The sequence below is a fragment of the Micropterus salmoides genome, unplaced genomic scaffold (genome assembly GCF_014851395.1).
Source record: "Micropterus salmoides isolate LMB-PRFRI ecotype aquatic unplaced genomic scaffold, ASM1485139v1 Ms_hic_scaffold_8, whole genome shotgun sequence".
NCBI lineage: Eukaryota > Metazoa > Chordata > Actinopteri > Centrarchiformes > Centrarchidae > Micropterus > Micropterus salmoides.
Genome location: NW_024044570.1, coordinates 20,604,504 through 20,631,345, shown reverse-complemented (window position 1 = coordinate 20,631,345; position 26,842 = coordinate 20,604,504). Strand labels below are relative to the sequence as shown.

The 26,842-nt window shown below is 39.9% G+C and overlaps 1 protein-coding gene across 3 annotated transcripts; it reads right to left on the bottom strand.

Moving 5' to 3' along the window:
* Positions 1–70: 70 nt before the first annotated feature.
* sema3ab (sema domain, immunoglobulin domain (Ig), short basic domain, secreted, (semaphorin) 3Ab) lies at positions 71–26,485 on the bottom strand. Of its 3 annotated transcripts, XM_038705659.1 has the most exons (19): positions 26,124–26,485; positions 25,942–26,013; positions 25,649–25,770; positions 17,776–17,936; positions 17,270–17,332; positions 11,748–11,867; positions 10,691–10,781; positions 9,789–9,908; positions 8,922–9,064; positions 7,268–7,382; positions 7,078–7,147; positions 6,822–6,966; positions 6,487–6,706; positions 6,308–6,399; positions 6,157–6,198; positions 5,457–5,614; positions 4,308–4,375; positions 2,884–3,029; positions 71–2,695 (listed from the first exon to the last, which is right to left on the bottom strand). In XM_038705659.1, exons 3-19 carry the CDS (start codon positions 25,764–25,766, stop codon positions 2,165–2,167), a joined length of 2,403 nt encoding a protein of 800 aa, XP_038561587.1. In that variant the 5' UTR covers positions 25,767–25,770; positions 25,942–26,013; positions 26,124–26,485; the 3' UTR covers positions 71–2,164. The 3 variants fall into 3 exon arrangements, with proteins under 3 accessions (XP_038561587.1, XP_038561586.1, XP_038561585.1); XM_038705658.1 differs by having other exon boundaries at positions 25,942–26,485; XM_038705657.1 differs by having other exon boundaries at positions 25,649–26,013.
* Positions 26,486–26,842: the final 357 nt, after the last annotated feature.

Genomic DNA, 26,842 nt, shown 5'->3' with positions numbered 1-26,842 from the left:
TTTTCACTAACCACACGCCATGATAGCAGCAGGACATATAACATTAAAAACAGATTTAATAAAACCAGGACTTTATGAAGAGACATTTATTAGATCAGTACAATACATCACCACTATCATCATCATGCCAAAAAGTAGCAGCAGCAGCAGCAGCAGCACTTCATTTCCTTACTTTAATTGTGTGTCCAAGACAGATGCAGTGGGGCACCCTATATTCTCTCTTTATAATGATGATCTTATCATGTGCCCATCTCTACTGAAAGTACCACAACTCTGTTGTTCAACTTAACTTGTCAGAATAAAATCATCTTCTGAAGGATGTCTCCAACTGTTTCTCATCTCTGTCCATCATGGCTTCCAAAAGCAGATGAGGTTTGCAAACACTCACTCGACATGGTCATCTGACATACTGATGTGTTGCAATACTCAACTCACATTGTTCATTGTTGCTAACTGGTCTGTGGACATTTAAATCCACAGGGAGTTCCTGTTTAGGTCTTGTTTATGTTTTGAGTACCTACCAGGAATGATCAATTATGTAGTTTAGAGTCCTAACAGAAATATTATGTACATCTTTGAACTACTTAATATTGTGTACTGTATAAGCAAACAACAGAATAACTTTGACAACAACAGACTAGTATATCATTGCTATAGCAAAACAGGAACACTATCATAGTATTCACGCGCACTAATACACAGTGTCATACTCGTCAAACATACAGACCATAGTATTTATATTTACATAAGGTTCACAGCTACATTCCAGGTTTGTGTTTGTGTGTGCATTGTATAACAATCAAGTTTTTTATGGTACATGCAGTGAAATGAAGTTTTTACACTGCGCTGCCTGTGAAGAATATGGAAATGAGACAATAAATGTGGAAGAAATATACAGTATGGATACTGTGTTATTGCTTAGTGCATTTGATATGTGATGCATGTAATAATGACCACTACTGATAAATAACTTCCAGTCTTACTATAGTATTTGTGATAATACAGTTATTTTAAGAGATTGGTGATGTAAATTAATGATCAAATTAATCAAACCAAATAATTAAAAAAAAGCGTATCGAAAAATATTTTCACAATGTACATAATTGTATATCAATAAATACACATGTAGTGGAAACAAAGGGTATACAAATTAAATGAACATGGAAGAACTCAGCATGACATTTTGTGCATTTAGCTGATAGAGCTGGCAGACATCCCTAAAAAGTGACAGTCATTGTTATGACTGTTGACACTGGAAGGAATCTGATGATTCAGAAAAAAGTAAACAAAACAGAATACTAAAACCTGACTTTGTTTGAGAAGCTTATCTAGAGTGTAGACACGCAGACTAGTACAAACTGCTTTTGAAAGACTTTCTTAAATAAACACGACAACTGCAAGCCATTCCCTTTAGTATGAGGATACGTTATAGTATACAGTATTTACACATCTCAGCTACATAATTATATTTGTCGACAAGTGGTGACTGTATCTTGCAGTGCATGGGCATTTTAATTTCTCATGTTGACTGATCTAACCATCTACAATACCAAAAAATGACCAAATATCCCATCCTGTGCTTCCTGCGAGCTTCACTTATTTTGTTCTTGTAATTCCACTCCAAGTCCATTTACTATCCACACTTTTTTTAATACAGTCCCACCTCCTCTTCTTTCATATGTGTGGAGTAGAAAAGATAACAGGTATTTTGGGTATCTACTTAGATTCACACTAATACAGACACCTAACTAGCATGAAATGAGAGAATGCCATTGACATAGCCATCTCAACATGGTGTCAGTCATGTCTATAGGGTGGGTAAATGTATCCACTTCTTGTGCTGGTTGACACTATCCCTTTGAATGTGTTTGGGCCACAGAGGCCAGCTGAGATAGTATGCTCCAATGGTCTGGCGCGATACAATATCCTGTTTCCTGCAGTCCTCTGTCCTGGCGTACTGTAAACATGGATGCCCACGCACAGAACACACCAGCCGGCAGATCAGGATAGTATGACCTTTTTCCAGTTTAGCTTCTCTGTCCAGTCTTTGTGGAAGAAGTCTGTATCTCAGTATGATGGAGATAAGTGGGTAAGTTAATCGCGGTTACAGAATGAGAATTGGGTGTGGTTTCAGGTTAGGGTGTTAAACGTCAAGATTTATAGGTCAGACACTGCGGGGGGCCCTCTCCAGTTCATGGGTCCTGCGGTTGCGTCCCTTCTGCCTCTCTTGCAGGTGTTTCCACTTGACAGCCAGCCCCTGAGCATGCATGTGGGTGTGAGGGTTCACCACAACCTTCTGCTGTTGCTGCTGCTGTATTTGTACTTGCTGCACCAGGTGAGCTTTCTGCCTCCTGTGCTTCCTCTCTCGTTTCCATACCTGCTCACAGAACTCGTCCACACTGTTCAAATTTGGGTGATTGACCAAAGACAGGAAGTCTCTGTACCACAGCTTTTGATTGGGAGATTCTTGAGGTGAAGAACGGTCCTGGGCGGGGACGCTGGCTGCGACCTCTCCATCGCGATGTAGCAGATCCTCCAGGCGTTCGGTGTCAATGACCTCTAAGGTGACCTTCAGAAGCGTCTGCATGAAGCCGTGCTCCACCGCCTGGCACAGATAGATCCCAGAATCCTTCTTGGAAAGAGTGCGAATAAGTAGGCCCTGGTCTGTGCGGATGAAACGTTCTTCTGATTTGATCTACAGAATGAAAAAATTGAAAGCGGTAGAGACAGTGATGAAGATGGGAAAGATCTGAGAACACTTGCCACAAATTGAATCAGCTATGCCTCATGGCTCTTTTGATTACACAAAATGTATTTCAATTTGCAATTGAACATTTCTAAATGATGATTCTATTTCAACAAAATAGCTGAGGTACTGCCAACCTCTTGTTTGCGGTCATCAGTAGAGCGCTGATACTGCCAATATGTCAGGGCCCTCTGGGACTTGGGACTGCATTCAAGGAAAGTGCTGCTGTTCTCCACACCATACACATTTTTATCCAGGAGAGTCGTCTGCCCACTTAATTCATCTAGATAGAAAAATCAGAATATATAAGTCACACGTGTTTGTTGAAGTAAATAAGTTTTTTTCATTTGTTGCTGGTATCATTAGTTGTGGCAATGGCTGAAAGTTTTGTGATTTCTTTAACAGGCCAAAAATTGGAGACAGTCCTAAAGGCAGATTTTGTGATCTGAATGATTTTGATGACGAGTTAGGGACCTGGTTTTAGTTTCTTGACTGCATTTTACATTATTTTGTCACATTATCCTGTCTCTTTTCTTATCACACTCAATCATGTGCAGAATAGGCAGCTCCCATCACAGAGGAAATGAGCTGTTACTAAAATCTGGGTTTCAAATAGTAAAGTACATGCAAATCTATTCAGTCAGAGAGTTGTGTGCACTGTAAAGCTAGTGTCCTTCTGATTGTTCTTCTAAATTATGAAACACGAAACACTCTTTTTTTTTTTACTCTATTCTTTATTATAGAGTGCTGTGTCTCGCATCTGGGGGTTTGCCTAAAATGTGCAATCAAAAGTGTTGCTGCCTACTGAGTGGGTAGCAACAGGTAACAATGAGTTTTGTGTGTATGAGTTTCTCCACCTCAAATCAACAGCTTTCGATAATGATATGTTGATAAAGCAATTTTTTCCCTTCGTTCTTTTTCATATGATGAAAGAAATGTATAATTAAGAGAATGAGACAGTGTGTCACACAGCTGAGTCCTGTATGAGTCCTGTTTTTGGACTAAGATTACTAGCAGGGCAGTAGAGTGGAGGGCTTGGCGACAGAGAGGAGGCTTGGAGGAATCCTGACCACGTTAATTATAAGCTTCTCATGGGCCGACTCTAATCTTCACACCACCAGAAACACATAAAACACAAAGGCACACCAAACACATCCAACTGGCTTCTCTACTCTTTTTGATCACTTAAGGAAAGACCAGCAGCAATTTTGGGACTAGTTTTATGTTTAAGGAAGAAATAAATAGTGAAAACAAAAGCTCTTTGTGTTGTGCAGTTGGAAAATGGACAGCTATTTGCTGCTTATCTATCTATCTATCTATCTATCTATCTATCTATCTATCTATCTATCTATCTATCTATCTATGTATCTATCTATCTATCTATCTATCTATCTATCTATCTATCTATTTATCTTTCTATCTTTCTATCTATCTATCTATCTATCTATCTATCCATCCATCTATCCATCTATCTATCAACTAAAAGCATCATACAAATGTTTTATTACACATTGCCTTGATAATACCACAATTTGTAAAATACATTGTTACATTTATGTACCATGGTGTTGCAGATCTGAGCATTGTGTGAGTGGGTCTCCATTCCTGATATCTTGTCTCCTTGTCCTCCTGCAACACAAATATAAACACCTTTGTGAGTCATCAGACACATCAGCTTCTTTGTATGTGTGTGTGTGAGAGAGAAAAGGTTTGTGTGTACTGGGAGCTTGTGTGTAGGTATTCATTTGGTGGTTTGGATGTGCAGCAATAGTGGAGGCCAACACAAATAGATAAACTAACAACAGGCAGCACATAGTATCATAGCAAAGCTTTAATTATAGGGTGTGTGTAACAGAGGAATTCATACCTAATCAATCATTTTAGCCTGTCATCTCCCTGTGTTGCAGATGCAAAATATATGGAGTTTCAAATACAGTGCATTACCCTAAGGATATTTTCTGTAAAAGCAATTGAAGAAACTATGGAGACACCAAAGCAAACATGTAACTTCTTCCATTTCCATTGTTCTAACCCAGCATTGGTGGGCTGGTAATTGGAGGTAAGAGTTTGCTCTGGCTGTTGTATTTTTGAATGTAGAACTCTGGAGTCCAATGAACAGCAAGAACAAGATAATGTGCAGCTAGCATTCAAATCAATAAGCCCCATGGACCTATGAGTAGGAGGCAGCCCACAAAGTACACTACTACAACCACACTACCACAGAACCTCTAGCACCTACCTCACCCCTGGTTCACCCAGCCTGCCTCCAGACATCACTGACATTGGTTCTCATTTACAGTAAACACATGAGGCAGGTTATATTTCTGGCATCTGGTAGAAACATGACCCTGTACCTTTAGGGGTTTTTGGCAAATATACAAAGCCTGTACTATAAGTGTGCCTTAACTCCAGCCTGACTGCATATGTGCTCAATCTGTTTTTGAAAACCCTTCAACATAATTTTGGTTTACCTCTGCAAAATGTGTTAAACAAAAGTAATTAAACAAGCACGACTCAAACTTGAGTTGTATTATATTGAATATTTATGTACGTATATATCTAAAGCAGTTTGCTCTTATGCACAACACAAATAAGCCTTTATGTTGATGTTGACTGTGTACAAGGTGTTGAGCAGCTTGTAAAACACAATGGCAGGATGGTGAGTATGAAGTACAAGTACAAGTATGAATGTTGAGCATGTATTCAGTACCTCTTAGCCATGGGAAAGTATCTGGAGCACTCGGTGCCATCCCATGCACAGTAAGGGTCCCTGGCCAGGCAACATTCAGCACAGGCCTTCCCATAAACCTCACAACGATGCAAAGGCATTTGGGACACACCAATGTCTGAGCCCAGGTACAGTTGTTGCTGTGCAGATAAGAGAGAAAGACAATTTTAAATATCAGATATTTTATGTTATTTTATGTGTGTATGTTAGGAGCTACAATTTAGTTTTTATGTCCAGATGGGAGGTGTGCTTTGAGGAATACACCTGTGTTTGGCTCAGTTTTTGTCAGGAAGTCAGGAATGTGGCCAAACCATCTTACTACAGGTGCTCAGCACCCTCCTACCTGTCAATTAACTGACTCATTTTGTCTCTCACTGCCATTTAGGCTGACAAGTTAACTGTTGTTGAAAGCCAACAATTGAGATCTGTGTGTGATAAAGTGTTTCATCTCAGAGTGTTTAAAATGTGCAGACAAGCATATCTTTGTTCTGTATTTCAGCTCTGCAGCAAGGTGTGTCACCTACAAACATGCATTCTGTGGAAGCAAATTTCCCCTGTGGGGACAGTAAAATGTATCTTTCTTGATATAAGCTTGAGGTCTCCTCTTTGGCTACAGTGCTTTGTTCTGCTACACATGCTGCTACAGTTTCATTTTACATAAAATAAGAACTACAATCAATACCTGTTTTGTTGAAAGTTCCATCGCTGTAATGGATGTTGGCTCCTGTAAGAAATAACAAAAATGACAATAAAACAGATTGATGAGACAACATTTGTTGATTCTGCATGCATCTTTTAAAAGAAGAAGTAAAGCTGATAAGAGAATAACCTACTCTGAAGACAGTCATTTCTTCCAAAAGGACTTCCTCCAGGTCATGCCAGGAGCCTCTAGGGATGGATACCACTTTCAGTATTGTCCCCATGTCTAGCACAGAGTGGAAGAACACGTCTTGAGATAAAATCTATTCTGTAGTATATGCCTATCAATTATTTACTGTGACAATGTGTATACCTGTCCCTATGAACATGACGTCATACTGGCCATCTTCTGCTTCTACTTTATCCACCACTATCTGGGTGAACTGGTAGTCCACATCTGTTTTGACTATGATTGGTCGATTGTTAATGGGGTAGACAGGGTTGAACATAGCTGGGTGGCTTCTGGCAAAAGTTACAACTTCATCAGGAAGGTCCTTAGTTGTATCAAATCCTCCAAACGTCTTGCTTGGGCACTGTAGAGAAAAAAACATTGTCATAACAATTACAATGTAGGACATAAAGGAGAATAAACTTTAATGCTCAGTTCATAACATACTGACATCCCAGTTAAGAGCAGACTGTACTCACTGTGCCAGGCCGCGGGTAGGGAACACGTCCTTGGAAGGGCACCCACTGATAGTTGGGTCCATCTCTATGAGCATAAGGACCCAGGAATACTCTCCTGATGTCTGTCATGCTGTACATACACACAGCTGAACCTTTGAAGATGTTGCTAGTAGGAAGAAAGAATGGGTCTGATAAGGAAAGGGCAGGTTCTTGTTGAAAACACAGGTCATGTAATCAGTGATTAAAGAAGAAACTATTTCAATGTCAGCCACTGTACCTGGAAGTGGTAAACACTGCATAGATGATCGGGCTCTTAGGATCCTTTGTGCTCATGAGAAAAACATCCTCTAAAAAGCCAAATAGAAGGCACTATATGTTACAGACGTATTCTCTGCTGAAAAGATAACATTGCATCTTCAGGAAATAATGTGCGAAACTCGTTTTAAGCAGTGGGTGGAATCACTCACGTAGTTCATCAAAATGTGTGTCTATGCCATTACTGCCAGGCACGGAGCAAATAAGTCGAGCCTTTAAGAAGGTGGTCCACTTATTTACCAGACTCCTGTGACCTCCCAGGTCGTTCTGTTGGACAGATCACATGTTCAGCAGGAATATTGAGACTGATACTGTTTTATTTTCCACAGTTCCTTTAATTTTAAGTTTTTGTATGTCTTTTATCATGAAAGACACAGTGTTGCCATTCATATTACAAAACATTTATGGAAATGAATGTGAAAACCCTTTCTAAGTCTGGACATTATCCCTTTATTTATTGGGGAGAACTGGTATTTTATAAAACGCTGAAGTTGTAGCTTCTGTAGAGAAATGGATCAAGGAACCTTTAGAGACCTCCAGATACATCTTCATATAAAGTTGATCATTTTTAATACTGTTTACAAGGTCAGATCGTGAGGTGATATCTATATGATAATATACATTTTCTTTTTGGCCATATTGAGATAGATTTACAGTAGAAACCTATGAAGTACCTTTAACTGTGTTTACATTGACAGACTCTTTCCACTAACTAGATTTGAAACTTACACATGACACATACTTACACTGACAGCTCAGTGTAGAAAATATCCTGCAGAAAGCTTATTTAAAAAAAACATTAGGCAGATTATATAAAACAGAATCGTTTCATTGATGGTGACATAAAAATTCCAGTATGCGATGTCTTTTCTCTTAATTACTAAACAAGCCTGTCAATCAACTAAACATTTTTTGCCTCTTTAAAATGCATTTCCCATAATGAATAATAGATTTTTAGATGTTGTGAAGAATGAAGTCTGCCTCAAAAGTACTGTGTGTTCCAGTACACACCCTAATAATATTTGAATGTGAGCCTCACAGTATAGTGTTTGTTTTCCAGAACATAGCGCACAAACACAGATGCACAAAGTGCTGGCTCATAAAAACTTTTCCCACTTGGTGTTGATTTATGACAATAAATTAGAGTGTGTCCAAATATGTATAGGCGAAAATTAATACCACATCTTGCATAATGGATGGCTTGTCTTGTGTTGAGCATAGCAGATTCCTGACATTATGGGTAGTCAGGCTGTTATGACAGACGCACGCTATGCCGCTAAATGGAAGGCTGAGGCTGGACACCAGTCACTGCTCTGCAGTCAGCTTGGTGGATTCCTGCTAAATGAATAAGAATAGGATTTGGAACGGGAAATCTGATACGAGGCCAGTGATTTAACATAACCACCCCCTGTCGCTGGAGGGTGTAGCAGACCCAATCAGTGCCAAAGCCTGGCATTAGGATAACAGTGCTGCCATTGACAGCGTCTTTGCCTCTCAGGTTCTGGTGACATTTAACATTTCTCTCAGGTTTCTGTCTTTGGGGGCAATTGTACCACACACAACAAAGCTCACTCTTCTCCAGGCTGAAAATAATCACAGATAACAGCCCCTGAAACCTGCCATTATAAAAGCCACTCAGACACCCGTCAAGTGTTTTTTTTTCAGTTGCAGAAGCTATTTCATGTATAATGTCTGTGTGTGTGTCTTTGTCTCTCGCCTTTTGTGTGTGTCTGAATTTTCCTTTGTGAGAGCCAGCTTGCGTGAGTGTGTATTTGCATGGATATGTGTTAATGTCTGTATGCGTACTTTGCAGAGCTGTCCAATACGAGCATGTGTGGCTTTCCCAGCATGCTCCCCATCCATAGCGTTCTCTTTGAAGAACAGATAGATTTTGTCATCTTCTGGGTTGTCACTCTCTGGAATTGGATGAACACCCACAAACCTGGGGTCTGCAACACACAGAGAGAAACACACACATTTGAGATAAAATAAATCAAATTTTTAAGTGACTATGTTTTATCTCAAAATGTTTATTCCTTTAGCACTTTTTTTAAAGTTACAACTTGCTTTAGAATAAAAGCATTCAGTAGATAGGATTCAAAATACGGGAGGGACTGGCCGCCCAATTAAGACTTAGTAGATTAAAGAGGTAAAAACAATAGGTCAGGGGGTCAAACACTTTCTTAACAGAAAAATGGAGAGAAGTAAAATGTGACACCTAAATTCTTACTATATAAACAGCTTGGTATTAGTCCCAGAGCCTGCTGTATGGTCATTTGAGGACTCTGTGGGCCAGTAAGTTCTTTAGGTTAGTTAGATTGCATAGACCATTGTGGTTGACAGACAATACAGCTTAGTGTCATCCGCATGAAACTTTAAAGCAATATTAAAACAACTAATCTAAAGGCCTGATGGTAGCAAATAGATATACATGGGCAAGAACAGATCCTTGAGGCAGTCCATAAGTCAGAACAGCAGTCAGGACATCACCAGCCACCACTGAAATATTTCTGTTTGATAAGCAAATTTTCTATTTGATAGATACATAAACCAACAAACAGTTGTTTGCAAAATAAAATAAAGCAAAGTATTTATTAGTAGTTTATTGCATTTTTTCAACTAATCATAAATATAACCAAAGAGTTGGCCAGTGATTTTCCTCTTCTCTCTCACCATTTAGCCACCGGGAGTCATGTTGCTCCGTCCTGATTGGGTGATGCTTGCCAAGAGTGCGAAAGATGGCAAAGTCTCGCCCCATGAAGTCAGCTGATGTCCCAGCATATAGTTCCCCATCTAAGAATTAGAGGAATAAAGTGTGTTAGTGTAGTAACACTAACAGTCTAAGATGATTTCCCCCCAGGGATGCAGGTGTATAAGTCTGAGGAATTGTTCAGGGGCTTAGCAGTACATGTAGTCTTGGAGTCCTGAGAGAACAGAGACAGTGATGGACGTGATGAACATCAGGAGTGTGAAATTGACATTAACACAGTAGGCAGGGCTGAGAAGCGAAGCAAGGGAAGGATCAACGGATGAGGGACAGATGAGGAGGGACATGACAGAGGTGTGAGACAGGGGGAGTACATAATAATGCTGGTGAGAGGGGAGAGAAAGGGGGGAGAGGAGATGAGGGGTGATGGACTGGAAAATGGCCATCTGCTAGGTTAAATTGTGTGACATAACACAATGTGACTGGCAATAATTGGGGGTAAAGAGGGAAGACATGCTCACATAGACCTGACTTACTTGCCAAAAACGGGGATTCAGTGCAAAGAAAACTCAATAAAGTGTCATCTGCAATTCACGCCCAGCACTTAAATGAGGTAAATTGAGATTGAAATAGAGTTTATAGTCCTGCCAATGAGGGGTTCCCAGGGTGTAAATGCAAACTACAGAGCAGATCCACTTGTAATGAATGGCAGGAATGGTCTGTTCTGTTATTCACATTTACTTTACACCCTATATATCAGCTGAAATGAAAGAGCAAAGCAGAGGGTGTTTTCAGGACCCTTGTGTTTTTATATGACCTTGCTCTAACACACCAAAGAACAGCACAGTGTATCCGAAGTTAAACTCACCAATTAGCATGGAGGCAGTGAGCAACTTGGGATCATAGGGACTCTTCCCTCTGCCATTTTCTACATGAGGCTCCAGTCTGAACACGCTGTCCTGGACAACAGACAGAAAGTCACATGAGTTGTAGTGAACTATCACATGCAGAGGAACACATTTTTATTCTGGAGTTGAGGATGCAAATTACACAGGGGAAAATAAGTGGAATTTTCTCTGGGGAACCAATTTTCTGTCAGCACAACATAGCATCCACATTGGTATTAATCTTTAGTATTTCATCAAAATGAGCATTGTTACAACCCACATATTTATATTTAAATTTTAGTCCAAAGCATGAGGTTGCCAGAAGTTTCATAGTGAATCAAAAAAAAAGGTGCAGCATTTTAAATATATACTATTTTGCTTCAACATTTCAAGAAGATAAACAATACTATATGTGACACTGCCATATAATGTGGAAAACATGTATTAAAAACTAAATTTGTCTGAATGGTGCAGCTTAAAACCTCTAACAGCAAAGGCTTAAGAATGAAAACGATAAATCTTTCTGTGACTCTCATGTAGGACACCCATCAGATGAATTACATTTCTAGATTATGATCTATATACAGTCAATGGCTTTTCTCAGAGATATTTCCTGCCTTTAATTGTCTGTAAATAGCTGTCTAATGAGTAGGAAACGCACATTTATAAGTCTGACTCAGTGACATTTGGAGGAGAAGAGAGCAATTTCCTTCACTCAAACTCAAATGAACCCACACATACACATGAAGCAGTTCCATATTAGAGTGATGAATTGGAAATCCTGCCTATCCTCCTGGCTATGAAACCCTGTGTTTAATTTTCCACCTCATTTTGCTGAACGAAATAATTTTTATGTACTTATCAAATCATTTGTAAAGAAAATAATGCACACCCAGCTAGACATGGTCTTTCACAACTGTAAATACTTAAACTTTACTTTGATATGAAACTCAGAATAGTTCTTAGATTTTAACGCAAACCTGCATTATTGTGTATGACAGTTGGAGGCAGTAAAGGAAATGTGACATCTGCCTGTACCTCTGGTTTCTTGCCCACCTCCAGGTAGGAACACACAGGGTGGAAGGCTCCTGTGCCACACACATAGAGATGGGTCTGGTTGAACGGCTGCAGCACCTTGATGAAATTTGAGCACTCCCTCTGTTGGACCAGAGACAGAAAAAAAGAGCAGGATGAATAATCAACAAAACCATTTCAAAGCCACAATTTTAACAGTCTTTAGTGTCATGGTTGTCCAGAAGCTTGTTGTGATAGGACCTAGGGCATTTGGGTCAGTAAAAAAGTGGCAAAACTGCTGGATAAACAAACAGGTCAGACCTCATTAAGAGCACAGGTCACAGAAGAAAATCTATTATTTAAATAGAGAGATATGTGATGATGTGATGAACAGAGAGCAAAACCTGTTATCTACTGTAATCCCCCAGATAATGGCCTACCAACCACAGCACTGTGCTGAGTAATAAATCTGATAAAATAATATGACCAGACTAAGCATTATCATTCTTGACTCTTTTCTCTTCCTCTACATACAGTGCTCCCCACCCATTTCCACCTTCTCTCTGAAATCAATGACATATTTCACTGCTGGCTGATAACAAAAGAGGCAGTTAACAAAAGTCTGCCATAATAATCCTATACCAATCAGAGTAATGCAGGCCAACTTTGGATTACAATCATTCTGTCAGTTTTTGATTCTACAATCTATTGGGCTCTTATGACTTTGTTTTATGATAATTTTTTATTTGCTGAAATCACTGAACTCAATCTCCCTATCAATCTCCCTATATTTGGGACAGGTAGCAACATGGGATAGTCTTTTAATTCCATATTTACCATAATAAATATGTAAATATGAATAAATAATACTTTGAGAACCACGGATCCAAACAGCTTAGAACTAGCTGAAGCAGGTGACCCGGTGGGCTTTAAGAGGTTTTACACATCCAAAGAACTTCTTTAAAAACCAGACAGGCGTCTAAATGAGACTAGGCTTTTAATTGAAGTTTTAAAATTTTTGTAATGTAGCAGATGTAGTTTATCTTATAATTTCCTTGCGTGTGTGTGTGGCAAAAAAGCATCCGTACAGTATGTGTTGTATGCATTGCTCTGCATATTGCATATTTCCTCGTGCCTAAGCAGATCTGACCTCAAATAAAACTGAATGTGTCATCACATATTCAAAAAGAGAAAAAAACAGCAGGAAAAAAAATCTGAATAACACCACAAATTATGCCTGACCAAATTAATCTGGATTTACTAGGTCATCAGCAGCCTCTGTTTGCGTAAGCTTTTGTTGTCATTTAAGCAGCTGTGTTTAAATGGCCTGGGTGGGTGATAAACATCATGGTCACAAGCATTAACACACTGCTGTAAGTATAAGCATGATCTGCCATACCACAAAGGTCCGCCATGTCATACCTTACATTGGTGGGTTAAGGTTGCACTTACAATTGAATCAACATGTCTAGAATTTGATCAGATTTTAGATTTTGCCTTTTGATGAGAAAAATGAGCAGTATAATCGGACATATGGAACTACATGTGCAGCAAGAAGCACAAAATAAAAATACTATACTTAAACACCTATTAATTTTTCTCTCGACCTGCTTAGTCAACATTTTATCATTTTTATGGTTTGGCACATTTGCTGGGCCATGCCATAGCTGCAGCTTTCCTTTTTCTCTTGTGGGTTTACTGTCACACTTTTCTCACCCATCTATTTCTTTCCTCTCTTTTTCATCTCCAGAAGTGTTTGCTTACATTACATCAGGGGACATCAGCTGACTCACTCACGCCATCTCTTTCCACCTCACTTTAATTCTCACTCTTCTCAAACTCTATAACACAGAGACCACCCCCAAGGGCATCTTATTCATCCATAACACAATGTTTACAGAAAACACACAAAGGACTTCATGGCGCTTCAAATCAGCCATACTGAAGCCTGGGATGGGAAGGAGAGCTTGCCCTGTTCTTGCCAATGCCCATGCAGTGAACTGAGGCACAAACAGCATTGCCATGAATTGACATTTGCCTTAGGCCCTATTGAAGTTAGAATTTAAAACACAGCTTGCAGGGAGAAGAGGCAACCTCTCAGCATGTTTACATAGAGTTTCACTACACCACATAAACTGCTCTTAAACTGCACTCAGACAGATACAGGAAGATGTGATGCTTAGCTTGTCATGCAAGGGTTGAGTGAGTGAGGATACATGTTTTGGCTGATTCGGATATTCAGCCTTATTTATTTGAGCCATGAAAAAATGCAGCAGAGAGAGGCTGCCACTGCATCTGCAGCTGTGCAAGAGGATATGGCCACGGCAGGGAACCTCCAGAACCTGAGCCGCCAACAGCAAACAGACTGGTGGTGCCTTTGCTGAAATTGCCCTCCATAGCCAACACAAACTGAATGATTCTGCTACAATGAATTTCAACATGGACAGTTTTTGTTGGATGCCTTCTTCAGGATTCCAAAGATATATTGGAAAGACCATGTTGTTTGTAACCAGTGTTGGGCAAGTTACTCAGAAATTGTAATATATTTCTAGTTACTTATTACTCCTTAAAAAAGTAATATAATACTTTACTTATTACTGGGTGATAAAAGTAACTAGTTACTTTACTCCTTACGTTACTATATTACTTTCCCACAGAATGACAGGGGGGGTATTCTAACCTTGGACATGTTTGTGCAGCGTGTTCACAAGAGAGAGAGAGAGAAAGAGGGAGTGAGTGAGGAGGTGCTGCACAAATATATGCTCCTCAATACAGCTCCTCAATCAAATATGATTTTAAATTTGCCTAGTAAAGAAATAGGCTACGTGGCGATCAGTGTTGATAATCATTCAAATTATAGGCTAATTATGGGAAACATTGCTTTCACTAACACCCCCTTCACCCCCAAGCAGTCTCTCCAGATTTTTTAACTAACATCATACTCATAACAGCAGAAAGGAGTATGGTTTTTACAAAGCATATAGGCCTTACGTTTCTTAACGCCACCGGCTGAAAAAAAAAATAAAGCAAGTAAATCCTGACTTTTAAATAGCTGATTTAGCCTGTTGATAATGGTGCTTTCAGACCAAAAGCGAAGCGAGGGTTCGGGGCGGTGAGTTTACATACAAAGTCAATGCAAAGGCCCATAGAGCCGCAATTTCCTGTCGGGCGGCACAAAGCGACGCGAAGGGGCGGGGCCAACGACGTGAAGGAATTCACGTGAGTTGAATATTATCAACTCAAGCGATGAAGTCGCATGACGCTGAGTCGCGAAAGCCTATCAGTGTTGAGAATGTCCGTACGTCACCAAGGCCACAACTACGCCGTTTACTCGCGGGAGGAGCTCGGAGTCAACTGCTTTTATTAAATTAGCTTTTTACTTTAGTTTTTGGGATTCAAACGTTGATTTATCTTCACCGGAGCTTCTCAGCCGCTAGTTTCCGTGTACATCCGGTTCCAGTGTTGTTCTTAGCGTTGTTAGCTCTATTGGACTAGAAAGACTTGGACTTGGACTTGGAGAAAAGAAAGTGAGGAGGTTGAACTACCTGGTGAGTTCAGAAAACATGTGTCTGTAACTTTATTCCAGCTATCATTGTACTTTACTGTGACCAAGTTAGCATAGCATAGCCCTGATCGATCCAAACTTCATTCAGAAAAAAAACTTTTTAGAAGTTGTTGTCCTGCTGTCTTGCTGACAGACCTGACAAAGCATGAATTCATATGTTTAACAAATCTGCATCATGTTGTAGTTATTTCGGCATCAGTTTAATCCGTTTATTGCTATAATCACAGCAAAATGTACAGTTGTAGTAATGGCGAGTTGTGTTTATTCACGTTATCGTATTAAAATCGCCTTCTCGCGTTGTGTGTGAACACTTGCAGCGAATGTACTCACGCGAGGAAAGCGTTGCTAGACGGAAATTCGCGGTTGGTCTGAATGCCGTATAAGAGCAGTCTTCAGCAGTTACAAAACGTTACGTTAACGCCACTCTCTCCCGACGAGTCCAAGCATCAGTGACAGAAGCTGCCGGAGTTTCTTTCTGTAAGTTTCACGTTGCTTTGCTGCTTCAGCAGATGCTTCAATAAATCAGATGTAGAAATGTTCACGGTTGAAAACTTTTTGCTGGTTTACACTAGACGACAATGTTCTTTGCATCTTAGACTGTTTCACAATAATGGCAGTACCTACTTACAGCTGTGGAAAGAACGCCTCTCTCCCTTGTTCTCCATTCTTCCTTTAGTTTTTGGCTATCAGCGACATTAACAACAAAGTCCGGTCCCGCTGAGCTGCCGCACAGTGGTGGATTCACGTCAAGGATGGTGCGTTCAGTAACGACTAACGCAGCGTTACTTGCATTAGTAACTAGTAATAATATTACTGTTTTAGAAAAGTAATTACACTAGTAGTTAGTTACACTACTTAGTTACTGGGAAAAGTAATATTATTACTGCCCAACACTGGTCGTAACACTGTGGGACTGTCAAGAGAAGCCAATTAAATAAGAGCAATAGGTTGGATGCAGATAATTGTTTTTTTTCATGTTGCTTTTTGTGGAACTTAATACTGCAGTGCTATGTCAGCTATGTTAACTTTGTTGTTATACAGAAGCTCAGAGCTGTGCATCAGAAGCTTGGGCGCAATGCATCCTGGAACATGTAGGCACTGCCAGCATGGGAACTCTGCTCTCTCTGTCAATTTATTGCTTCAGTTGATTATATTTACCATCAACATGACTGGACATCCATATACATATTGTCCCTTTAATATTATTAGTTAAACTGACTGAGTTTGAAGACTATAGTCCTTACAGGTATGTCACCCACAATAATGTGCTCTGGTTGGGTGACACCAATGTCTAATTTAAATGGCATACATTAATGTTTCCATTTCAAATACAGCAAATGATTCTATCTGAAAGGATCAGTTTTACAGCAAACCAATAAAGGCCAGTTTTGATGTGCTCCCTGAGGTTTGTCTGAAAATACCAAAATAATAAAAGACGGGGATGTATGAACACACATAATTTTAAGAGCACAAAGGGATAAACATGGGAAGATGACAGTCTAATAACATGGGAACACTAATGCTTTTGATCCCTGAATATATGACAGCAGTTATTACTCATACTATTATACCAATAAGTCTGGTGGAAAGCACAGTGATTCCCAGGCATCACTTTATTAAATGGAGTGCCCAGAGGCTTGATAAGTGATTAAGGTCAAATGATGGACTCAGTCTTGGCTCTGAGATTATGATCAGGCCTATGGTGAGCAAGGCGGTGTGTTGTTCATATGACAGATTGGAAATGTCAACACACACACACACACACACACACACACATATATATATATATATAGAGAGAGAGAGAGAGAGAGAGAGAGAGAGAGAGAGAGAGAGAGAGAGAGTGTGAGGTTTACTTTAAAAGCAGTAGCAGAGTTTTCATTTCATTGTACAAGAGAAGAAAGACATTTTCAAAACATATGTGGGAGTGGAGGGGCTCCAACTGCTGACACCCACTTGCAAGATGGATGGTTTTGGCTCTTACCGAGAGATCTTTTCCTGCCCACTTGCATTCATCTCTTCTGGTGGGAGAAGCTGGCCAAGGGATCTGCAACACAAAAACAGTTCCTGTATATGTTAAAAAAGAATCACTCTCTCCCAGAATCAATTTTACAAAGTGAGTCAATCCAGCTACAGCTTGTGTGCACGCATGTGTATATATGAGGGTTGAAGGGTCACAATGCGATTTGTTATCCACTTTGTTACAGTTTATTCCATTATTCATCCAGGTGTGCAGAGAGCAGCTAACATGCCTGGCACAGCGTGTGATCGTGTGCGACAGCCCTAGTCTGAAATATTCATGAGGTACTTTTCTGTAGAAACAGAAAAGAATGTCCTGAGACACCTGAGGCCCTGATGGGCACTCTGGGTGGGGATGCACACTCAAGGCAGATATCAATTCGGTCAGTAAAGCAAACAGACTTACGGTCATGATGAATGGATAGATGGATGAAACCACCAGACAGACTGAAAATCAAACAGTAGTTTTACCTGTGTATAGTCTCTGCTGACATTGAGGAGGTTAAAAGAGAAGATGTGGTCCTTGGCTCCCACCACGAGTCTTCCTTTCTCCTCGTCCAACAGGAAGGTGTGGTAAGCCGAACTGTTGGCCAGGCCTTCAAACGTCACAAGGTTGTTAGACTCCAGCATGTCTGCAGAGAAAAATGGAAAGAAAAGTGATGATAAGCATAATATGATAATCACTTTGGGAAAATCACAAACCGCGGGCAGCATGCAAGTCCAAGAAAAAGGTCAACATTTATTTCAATTTATTTTTAAATTTCCGGGGGACTGTTTGAGAGACACAGCCTTAGTTTTACAAAGCTTTCAGCATTTCCAATCACCTACATTCTGCCTGCTCAGTTGTAATGTGCCACATACACTGACAGTTATTGCATCACTGCTATGCGTATACTGAATACATTAAAAAATGTTATGGTTTGGATGTTTGGCTGTAGTCTAGTCTTTTTCTTTTTTGTAAAAGCCTCCTTCATAGCTTTTTTTGGAGTTTTTATTTTTGTGTAAATGTTATAACTTTTACTTCCTTTACACGATGATCTCAGGACTAGACATTGTACAGCTTGGCCAAGCAAGGCAACTGACAGATAGTGAATAACCACTGCCAAGCCAAATTGGACTGGGCAGGTAATGCTGGCACTGGAAGCCAATGATCAAACTGTCAACATGGGGAAATGACCTTGACCAGAGCAGCCAAGCAGAACTTGGTGTGCTCACAATGGAAAACTAGGAGGAATATGAAATGTCATATGACTCTGCTAATATTTCATAGTCCAAACTGCGAGATTACTCTGAACCACATCAGCTATTGGGACACATTACTATGGGCTACAGCTCACGTTTTGCAGTGTTATGCAATGGTCTGCCAAGCCTGGCAAAGAAGCGACATTTGCTTTCACAGCGGAAAGCAGAACTTGTCACAAACAGACATTGAGGATCTCATTACCGTAACGACCTCTAAAGGTGGCATTATGGCTATGGCATTATAACACGTCTGTGTAACGTGCATACACACACACATTCATGCTCTGTCCTTCTCACATTTTATTCTCACCCGCAAAGTCTAACCACACTTTGACCCCCTCCCATTGACCACCCACACAAAAGGGTGGAGAGTTATGGAACAGAGAAAAGTTGTTTCTTTGGTCTCTTTCTCTCTTTCTCCCTCCCTCTCTTGACTCTCTCTCTCTCTCTCTTACGCTTTCTTGGGGAGTAAATAACAAAAACGTTTATGAATGTTTTAGCAAGGAGAATGGCCCCTCTCTGAAGTGTGTCAGAACCCAAGAGAACAAGAGGACACATGCTGGAGCAAGGCTGGTATAAGGGGGGAAAAATGGGCATCACACTGACTGCTTTTACTCGTTCATAAACTCAATAATAGATTCATTTCAATAAGAATTTCCAGGTTGAAACATGGGTCATCAGAGTACTCCAACAAAAAGGTAGCTGCAACTGTAATCTGAGAAATATAAAAAAAAATGAAGTGTGTTTTTATAAATGTGATTTCCAGCTATAGACTACATTATAGCATTTTGTTTCTTGTGCAAAAATTGCATGAGTGAGCAGACAAAAAGCTAAATGAACAGAAATGATAGGAATAACTAATAGAAATTACAAGACTAATGTAGTTTGTAGCACCTATGGTGGCATTCAACATTTTTTACTTTTCACTGTTTACAATTTATAATTTTAAAACCAATATCATAAAAACGTCATGGGTGAAAATAGTAAAAGAATACTTATTACGGAAATACTTATTACATACACAAAGAAAATAATTATTATTGCCTGATAAAAAAAATTATTATTTTGTACGTATATAATAATATGATTCAGTGTTAAATGAAGGGGCTTTGGAGATTTGAGTTCACAGGTACACTCTTTATGGGGTCAGTATGCTTGAAACAATAGCCATTAATAGGAAGTAAAAAAAAATGGGTGACGAGATAAATGGAAAAAAAAACTAAGCTGGATTTGATAAAGAAAGAATGTTAAAAGCTGACGAAAACACAGCTGTGGGAGAGAAAGGAAACAATAGAGAACCTCTTGGCTCTAGTTACAAAAAACATCCTGGTCTTCATGTAACATTTTGGCTCTGGCATTCTGTCAAGCACAAACCTTTTTTTTCACATGTACAAACATGTGAATGCATAAACTCACATGCCCACCACTGTATACACAGGATAGTAACACACAATTGGTTGACACCCTGTCTTTTTGTCACTGTCTCAGTGATTTAGTTTGTTTCCTGGGTATGGAAGGAAATTAGACTCAAAATGGTCACAGATGAGCTAAAGATGAAAAATACAATTTACAAATGTGTTCAACGATTTGTGCGTAATTTTGGTTACTCACAAATGCGTATACCAATCCATACACCAAAACACATGTAAAACTGTTTAATGTAAAATATGAATATTTATTGCGATGTGTTTTACATGTGTTCAAATTACCTGGTATTGGTGTGAATTGGAATATGCATATGTGAATACCCCAAATCATGCAGAAATTTGAAATTATTTCTTATTTTTCATTTGTAGATCATGTAAAACACATTTGAGTCTAATTTCATTCCCATACCAGTACATCAGCACTGAGAAGTTGACATTTTAAAGAATTTTAAAGTATCTTTGAAGATGTAAACAGCAAATCTTGTCTGTAGCCACATACAATGGGACTTGTTCCAAACCCAAAAGCTGGTTAAGACAGTGAAAGTTATATCAATTCAGTCATGAATACATTACACAATTTAAATTATGATTCAGATATTTACAGTATCCCCGCGACCCTGTACGCAGGATAAGCAGTTGACGATGGATGGATGGATGGATATTTACAGTATAAACTTGTATGAGAGATATTCATGTATTTTGCTTGATTTGGGGCATTTGCGATGTTACATATTACATATTAATCTTATTGACTAAATTAAACTTGAATATTAGTCATTTACAAGTTTGGGCTAATACAGCCACTGTCTTAAGGATAGAAGCTCAAGGTCATTAAAAGTTGCTGTAAAAGTATTGCTTAACCAAATCCAAAGCTGTGTCCCAGATTTATGTTCCTCTGTAGCCTTGGTGATCAATCATTAGTGGATCCACTGTAAGCCCTTCACTGACAGCACAATAACACCCGCCTGCTGCCCCTGACCCTTTTTCACCTGCACCAAGGCTACATTTGTGTGTGGGAGAGAAAGATGAAGACAGAGAGAAGCCATCCTCCACATATAATATTTTTATTTTTGCTCCACAGAACTAGGAATTACATGTGGCTCAGCATATTGTAGCAAATCCCTGCCTACTACCTCAAATCCAGCAAAGAAATTATACACAAAAATACAGATATATGAGTCACCTAAAAGCAAAAAGAAACGATCCCTTAAACCACCAAAAATACAGAGTGTCTGTGTAATAGGTACATAATCTGTTTCTCTATAGGAAATAAGTAATTGCCCACAAAATTATACACTTGTTTTCTAAACAGCAAGGTGTCAGGCAGTTGTGGGTAAACTGCACAGACACGATGACTGCACTTCACATCTCCTCAAACCACATCCCTGTGTGAGAGAATGGAGAGCAGCATCACCACATCCACCTGCCATACACATACACATAGTCTCTGGTTTGTGGAAATTGTCTATGGGAGTAGTGTCCATGGCAACAGACCATTCAACAGAGGCTACTGCTAAGTTATTAAAAGCAATTCATCCAGAGACAGATACTCTATGGGTATTGTGTGTGGATCTGTGTGTTTAGATATGTGTTTATAGAGCATGCTGTGATGTGTGTTCTTGGAAAGAAACAGGATGTTTCCAAGCCACGCCACAAGGTAGTAGCCTACACAAGTCTGAACTGGTGTCCCTTCTGGTTTAATATACAACGGGTTGACAATGGCAACAGTTTATCCATCTCCTGCAACTTAAAACCGAAAACCCAATGTTTCTGCAAAGTGGTTTTGAAACACTGCAAGCTCCTTAACAAAGGTTTTACAGTAATAATGTTTTAAGCCTGTCTGTGCTACATTGTGTTGGGCATACTGGGCTGTGTTAAAAGAGATACAGACTCTTTCACGCAGACAAACAAACAGAAGAAGACAGGCAGACAGAAAGACAGGTGGATAGGCAAATGTGTGGCCTGTAACAGGTGTCAGCTGTCGCCCTGCTATATTTCACAAATTTTGCCTTTTACCCTGTGACTGTTGAAGTATGCCTGTCAAATATCCTGCAAATGTCACTTTTTACCAGCTGTTTTTTGGCCTTCTTTCTTTTTCACATCCTTTTCCTCCCCCCATTTATTTTAAGTAAAAAATATCTCTTCCCACTCTCTCTCTCTCTCTCACCACTACTATATTCTTTTACAATGAGTTTGTGAGTGAAGGACAGAGAGAGCAGAAAAGTGGGAGGGAAAAATGGAAAGTGAGAGAGAAAGTGAGTGAGAGTGAGAGAGAAATAAGGGGGCAGATGGAATGGATGCAAAGAATCAACAGTCCCATGTGAGACTGATAAAAATAAACTCTTTTACCCTACATTTTCTCCGTCTTTCTCTTTCTCGACTGGAGGGCACAGGGAGTGTTATCTAAGTGCTTCCTAAGAAAAAGCAGAAACACACCTTAACAATAACCCACGTGTGGCCAGCCCTGTATATAGGAACACTGACGTTTGGCCCTGGTTCAGTAGTCAGTTCAGTAGTGACGTTCATCGTTCTATGATTGCACATTGACAAAACACAATGTATGACTGGGTCACTTTATGTTTATATACAGTCACTGACTCATCCATGCCTGCGGGAAAATAACACAAAGCTTCATCAGTCAAGCAATTTGTTCAGTGTCGAGTAGAAATGCAGAAAAACACCTCCTCAACTGCTCTTACATATTGCAGACTTGCCTGTATATTTGCCTGGTTTGAGGTTTAAGGTGATTGTTTCACTTATAAATAAAAGGGTATACTCATATTGTTGCATTTTTCAGACAGTAAAGTTATTGTTAGTTAGCAGTTTGACAATCATTCAGTGTTGCCATGTGTCATCACACTGGGATGACATGGTCCTACTGTGTCATTGTTTTACAAAATCCTGTAGTCTAAATAAATTTCTGTTTTTTGTTTAATACATTTTTGTTTGATCTACTGTATCATAGTGGAAGAAAGCTGCATTTTAGTTTTATTTTAAATGTGATTTTTCATACATTTCCCTTATTGCAATTTGTATCAATATTAGAAAGTGTTCTTAATGATTTCAACCATATTGCCCCGACATACATGCCTATTTGTTTATTTGCCACTAGTCATGGGAACTGGAGATTACATAAGTAGACATAGGCCTGCTGAAACAAAGTGAATTCATTCTTCAGAGTATCTGGTGACTAAGTCAAATGACTACATATATTTCCCTTTAGAGCTCCTGGAGAAACAAACAAAAAGTGAACATGCCTGAAGTTGGATGGGAACCGGCTTTTGAGAAGCCTCCAAACATCCAGAGTGTATTAGACACCTTCCCATGGCCATTCAGGGGCAATCAGGGTTTATACTGTACACACCAAAAGAAACCCAACTCCGCTCCGAAGATTCTTAACGTACTTCTGGATTAAAAGTCTTTAAGAGCAATTCTCCATTCTCCACCTCTAGTTAAAAGTAATTTCACACCACAATAAAAAACAAGAACAACACAGAAAGAAAAACAGCAGAATGTATACTAGACAAAAAATTTCATGATCAGTGAAACCAAATAGTTTCTACTGAAGCCTCAGTTTTCTCTGCTCTTTTCCTGCTTGGTAGTCAGGAGTAAGAATTTTGCTGCGCTGCTGTGAATGTATTTGCCTGTATGTGTGTGTGTGTGTGTGTGTGTGTGTGTGTATATGTGCTTGTGTGCAGGCCCTTGGCTCTGCTTGGGGAAGGGGTGGACAGGTCAAAGAGAAGGAGTACTTTTGGCAGTACACCCACATCCTATAAAACTAAGTACCTTCTCCCTTCCCTGGACACTAAACAACATGCGCTCTACTTAGTGTGGCCCTTAAACTTGCAAACCATATGGATCTATTTACTCCCCAGAGGATCTATTTACCCTGGGGGTGTGAATTGATCTCATATCAGTAAATGTCAAAGTATAACATCTGTGAAATGACTCGATTCCTGGTGCTGTGGTGCACTGTAAATACATGGCCTCCAACTACCTCATCATCACCCAGTCACTTAGTTGTTGATACAGTTGGACCTTAGCTCATGTTTAGGTAGCCATGGGGTACCATTGTTATCTTTCCCCCTACTCCACTACCCTTCTGCCCCTCGACCCACGCTTTCAAAGATCTGTTGGAATCTCCTGGGGTTCAGCGGGGAGGTTGGAGACAACGATGATGATGGTGACCTGTAGGGGTCAGAGTTCCTTCACCTCACAGTCCCACGTGTGACTGATCAGACGTTTCTTGCTCAGCGTTCCTTTGACAACGTCTCAGGCTGTCTAGTCAGGTACTGTTCACAGAGAATAATCTGATTTCCTCCTCTCCATGAGTAAATCTGAGTCTGCTTCACTTATCACAGGGGTAATAAATAATTTATATGATGATATAAATGATTCATAATGCAATAATCCCATGTCACTTGCCTAATGGGACCTACTGTGGATAATGTTTGATGAAATTCTACAGTATTATGTGAATAATATTTCCACTATGTTGCAGGCATGAAAATTATACCTGCCCACTATCCTCTGGCTAATGCTGCCAAATATTGTCCCAACCAGCCAAAATGCGAATGAGGTCTAATGGAAATATTGAATGTGGAGATGGCAGCCAAATAACCGAGCTGGGCTGCTACCTGAAGGCCTGACTTCTAATAGAGATATCACTGCATGGGCGTGTTTCACCAAACTGACAGCATGTTGTTTTAAATGACTGATATGCTCACAGGTATCATTAGCTATCTACAGATGGCCATGTGCTTATGTGTGTGTGTGTGCGCGCGCACACGCGTGTGTGTATGTACCTGCTTGTGTGTATAATTATGGATCCCCCAGTGCTGAGCGAGAAACATTTCTCTTTGGGAAAGCCATCTGCTGAAACAGACCTGCGCCATTCATCCTGAGTATAATTACCATGCAGGAAAGAACGGAGCAGAAAAATGACATCCAGGGGAATAAAAAGAAAAAGGGATAGAGGGATAAATGACGCTCAATTGCCAGTGAGTCTATTCTATGTCTGGCACCACTTTTCATTGCAAAACTGACAACAGCAGTTGATCAAAACAGAGACAGAGACAGGATGAGAAAGTGCATCAAAGACTTCTGTAATAAACTGTTAGACAGGAGCACTTCTGATTTGGCAAGTGAAGTTACTTTTCTAAATACCACTAAACTGCTCTCATCTTGGCATAATAGTATATATAACAAGTATTAATTCATATTTATTAGTCCAAACTAATTGTTTTACTGAATTTAGTTCTATTTAGGTTTCCATGAGGATGGCATTTATTTTTTCCAGCTAAACAGAACATAATGTAACATAGATACCATATATGGAAGAGAAAAAAAATCATATATAACAGATTTGTATTATTTTCTGTCACACAGGCAAAAACTGAAAAGCCATAATGCTTGACAAGTCTTGTAAAGAATCTATTTGTTTGAATGCAGTTTACTTTGCTGGTATTTTTACAAGTCATCACAGTGAAAGTGTCTATCTGCCTTACAGAGACATCTAGGATCTCACAGTTACTACAACAAGCTGTTTTTCTAGTGATCACTTCAATCTACACGATCAAGAGGCAATGCTCTAGGACATGGGGTCTACCTCATTGTGCAGGCTTGAATCATTTAGAGATTTACCATTTATGACAATACCAATGCGAGGAACTCACCTTTATAGGAGAGTTTTAGCCGGGGGACGTTGTTCTTGGTCTGTTGGGGTTCGCTGCCCTCTGTCCTGAGCAGAACCACCCCACACAGCAGCATAATGCTGCCCCAGAGAGAGTCCATGGTCCTAGGGCAATAGAGGCCAGAGAGGTATTTTAAATACACGCCTCCAGTGCGGTCAGTGTCAGATCTGGTGTAGTAGAAGAAACACCGGAGGAATTTTTTTTCCTGTCCAAAGATTATGAATAAATGCTGGTGATTCAGTCCAGACTGGTTCTCAGCAGGTCTCGTCACCTACCAAATCAAAAGCCCTTTCCTGTTCCAAAGGTTAAAAGCCAAAATTAGAGTCCAACTCCAGGGGAGACAGGACCTGCAAAGCAGAGTTGTGGGTTATGGGTCAATGGTACTGCAAGTGAGCCTGCCACACCGCTAATTCCAATGCAAACATAACCAAACTAAGCACAAAAAAGAGATCTTCACCTTACTAAATGCTAGGAAGAATGAAAGGGTCTGGTAACGACTGCCATAGTTTCCTGTCATGGTACCTAACCAGCATGCAGCTCTGTCTGAATAGCCATCCACGTAATCGCTGAGTCTCTACCTTCAGCTAAAGAGAGAAAAACAGGTCCAGTTTGTTTCAGCTGTTAATCCAGTCTGCTTGGTAAGCACAGTCTGCACTGACTACCTCTCTCTCTCTCTCTCTTCCCTCTTTCACTCTGGTTTTCTATCAACTCGCTCTCTGCTTAACACTGCTCTGGACTAGTTCAGCCCCACTCAGCACAGCTCTGCCCTATCCCCACAGCACAAGGCACACAGTGCAACTGAGAACAGCTGAGGCAGACAGCATACTCAGAGTGAGAGAGAGAGAGGGAGAAAGAGGGAGAGAGAGAGAGAGAGAGAGGAGAGAGAAGGCTTGAGAAAAGAAAGTGCAGTGTAGGAGGGAGAAAGGGTGAGAGAGAGCATAGAATGCATGAGAAAAAGAGTGAAAGCAAAAGTAGAAGGAGAGGAAAGGTTAGGGTAAGGCAAAAGGTTAGTAAGAGTATGAAAACAGGAAAACACAGCGGAACATGAAAGTGGAACATTGTTGGGAAACTCATTGTTATTACAAAAATTTGTTAGATTTTGTTTTACCATATACATGATACCCTAAAATACTACTTATTATTTTGCAACTTTTACAAACAATTAACAAAACAGAG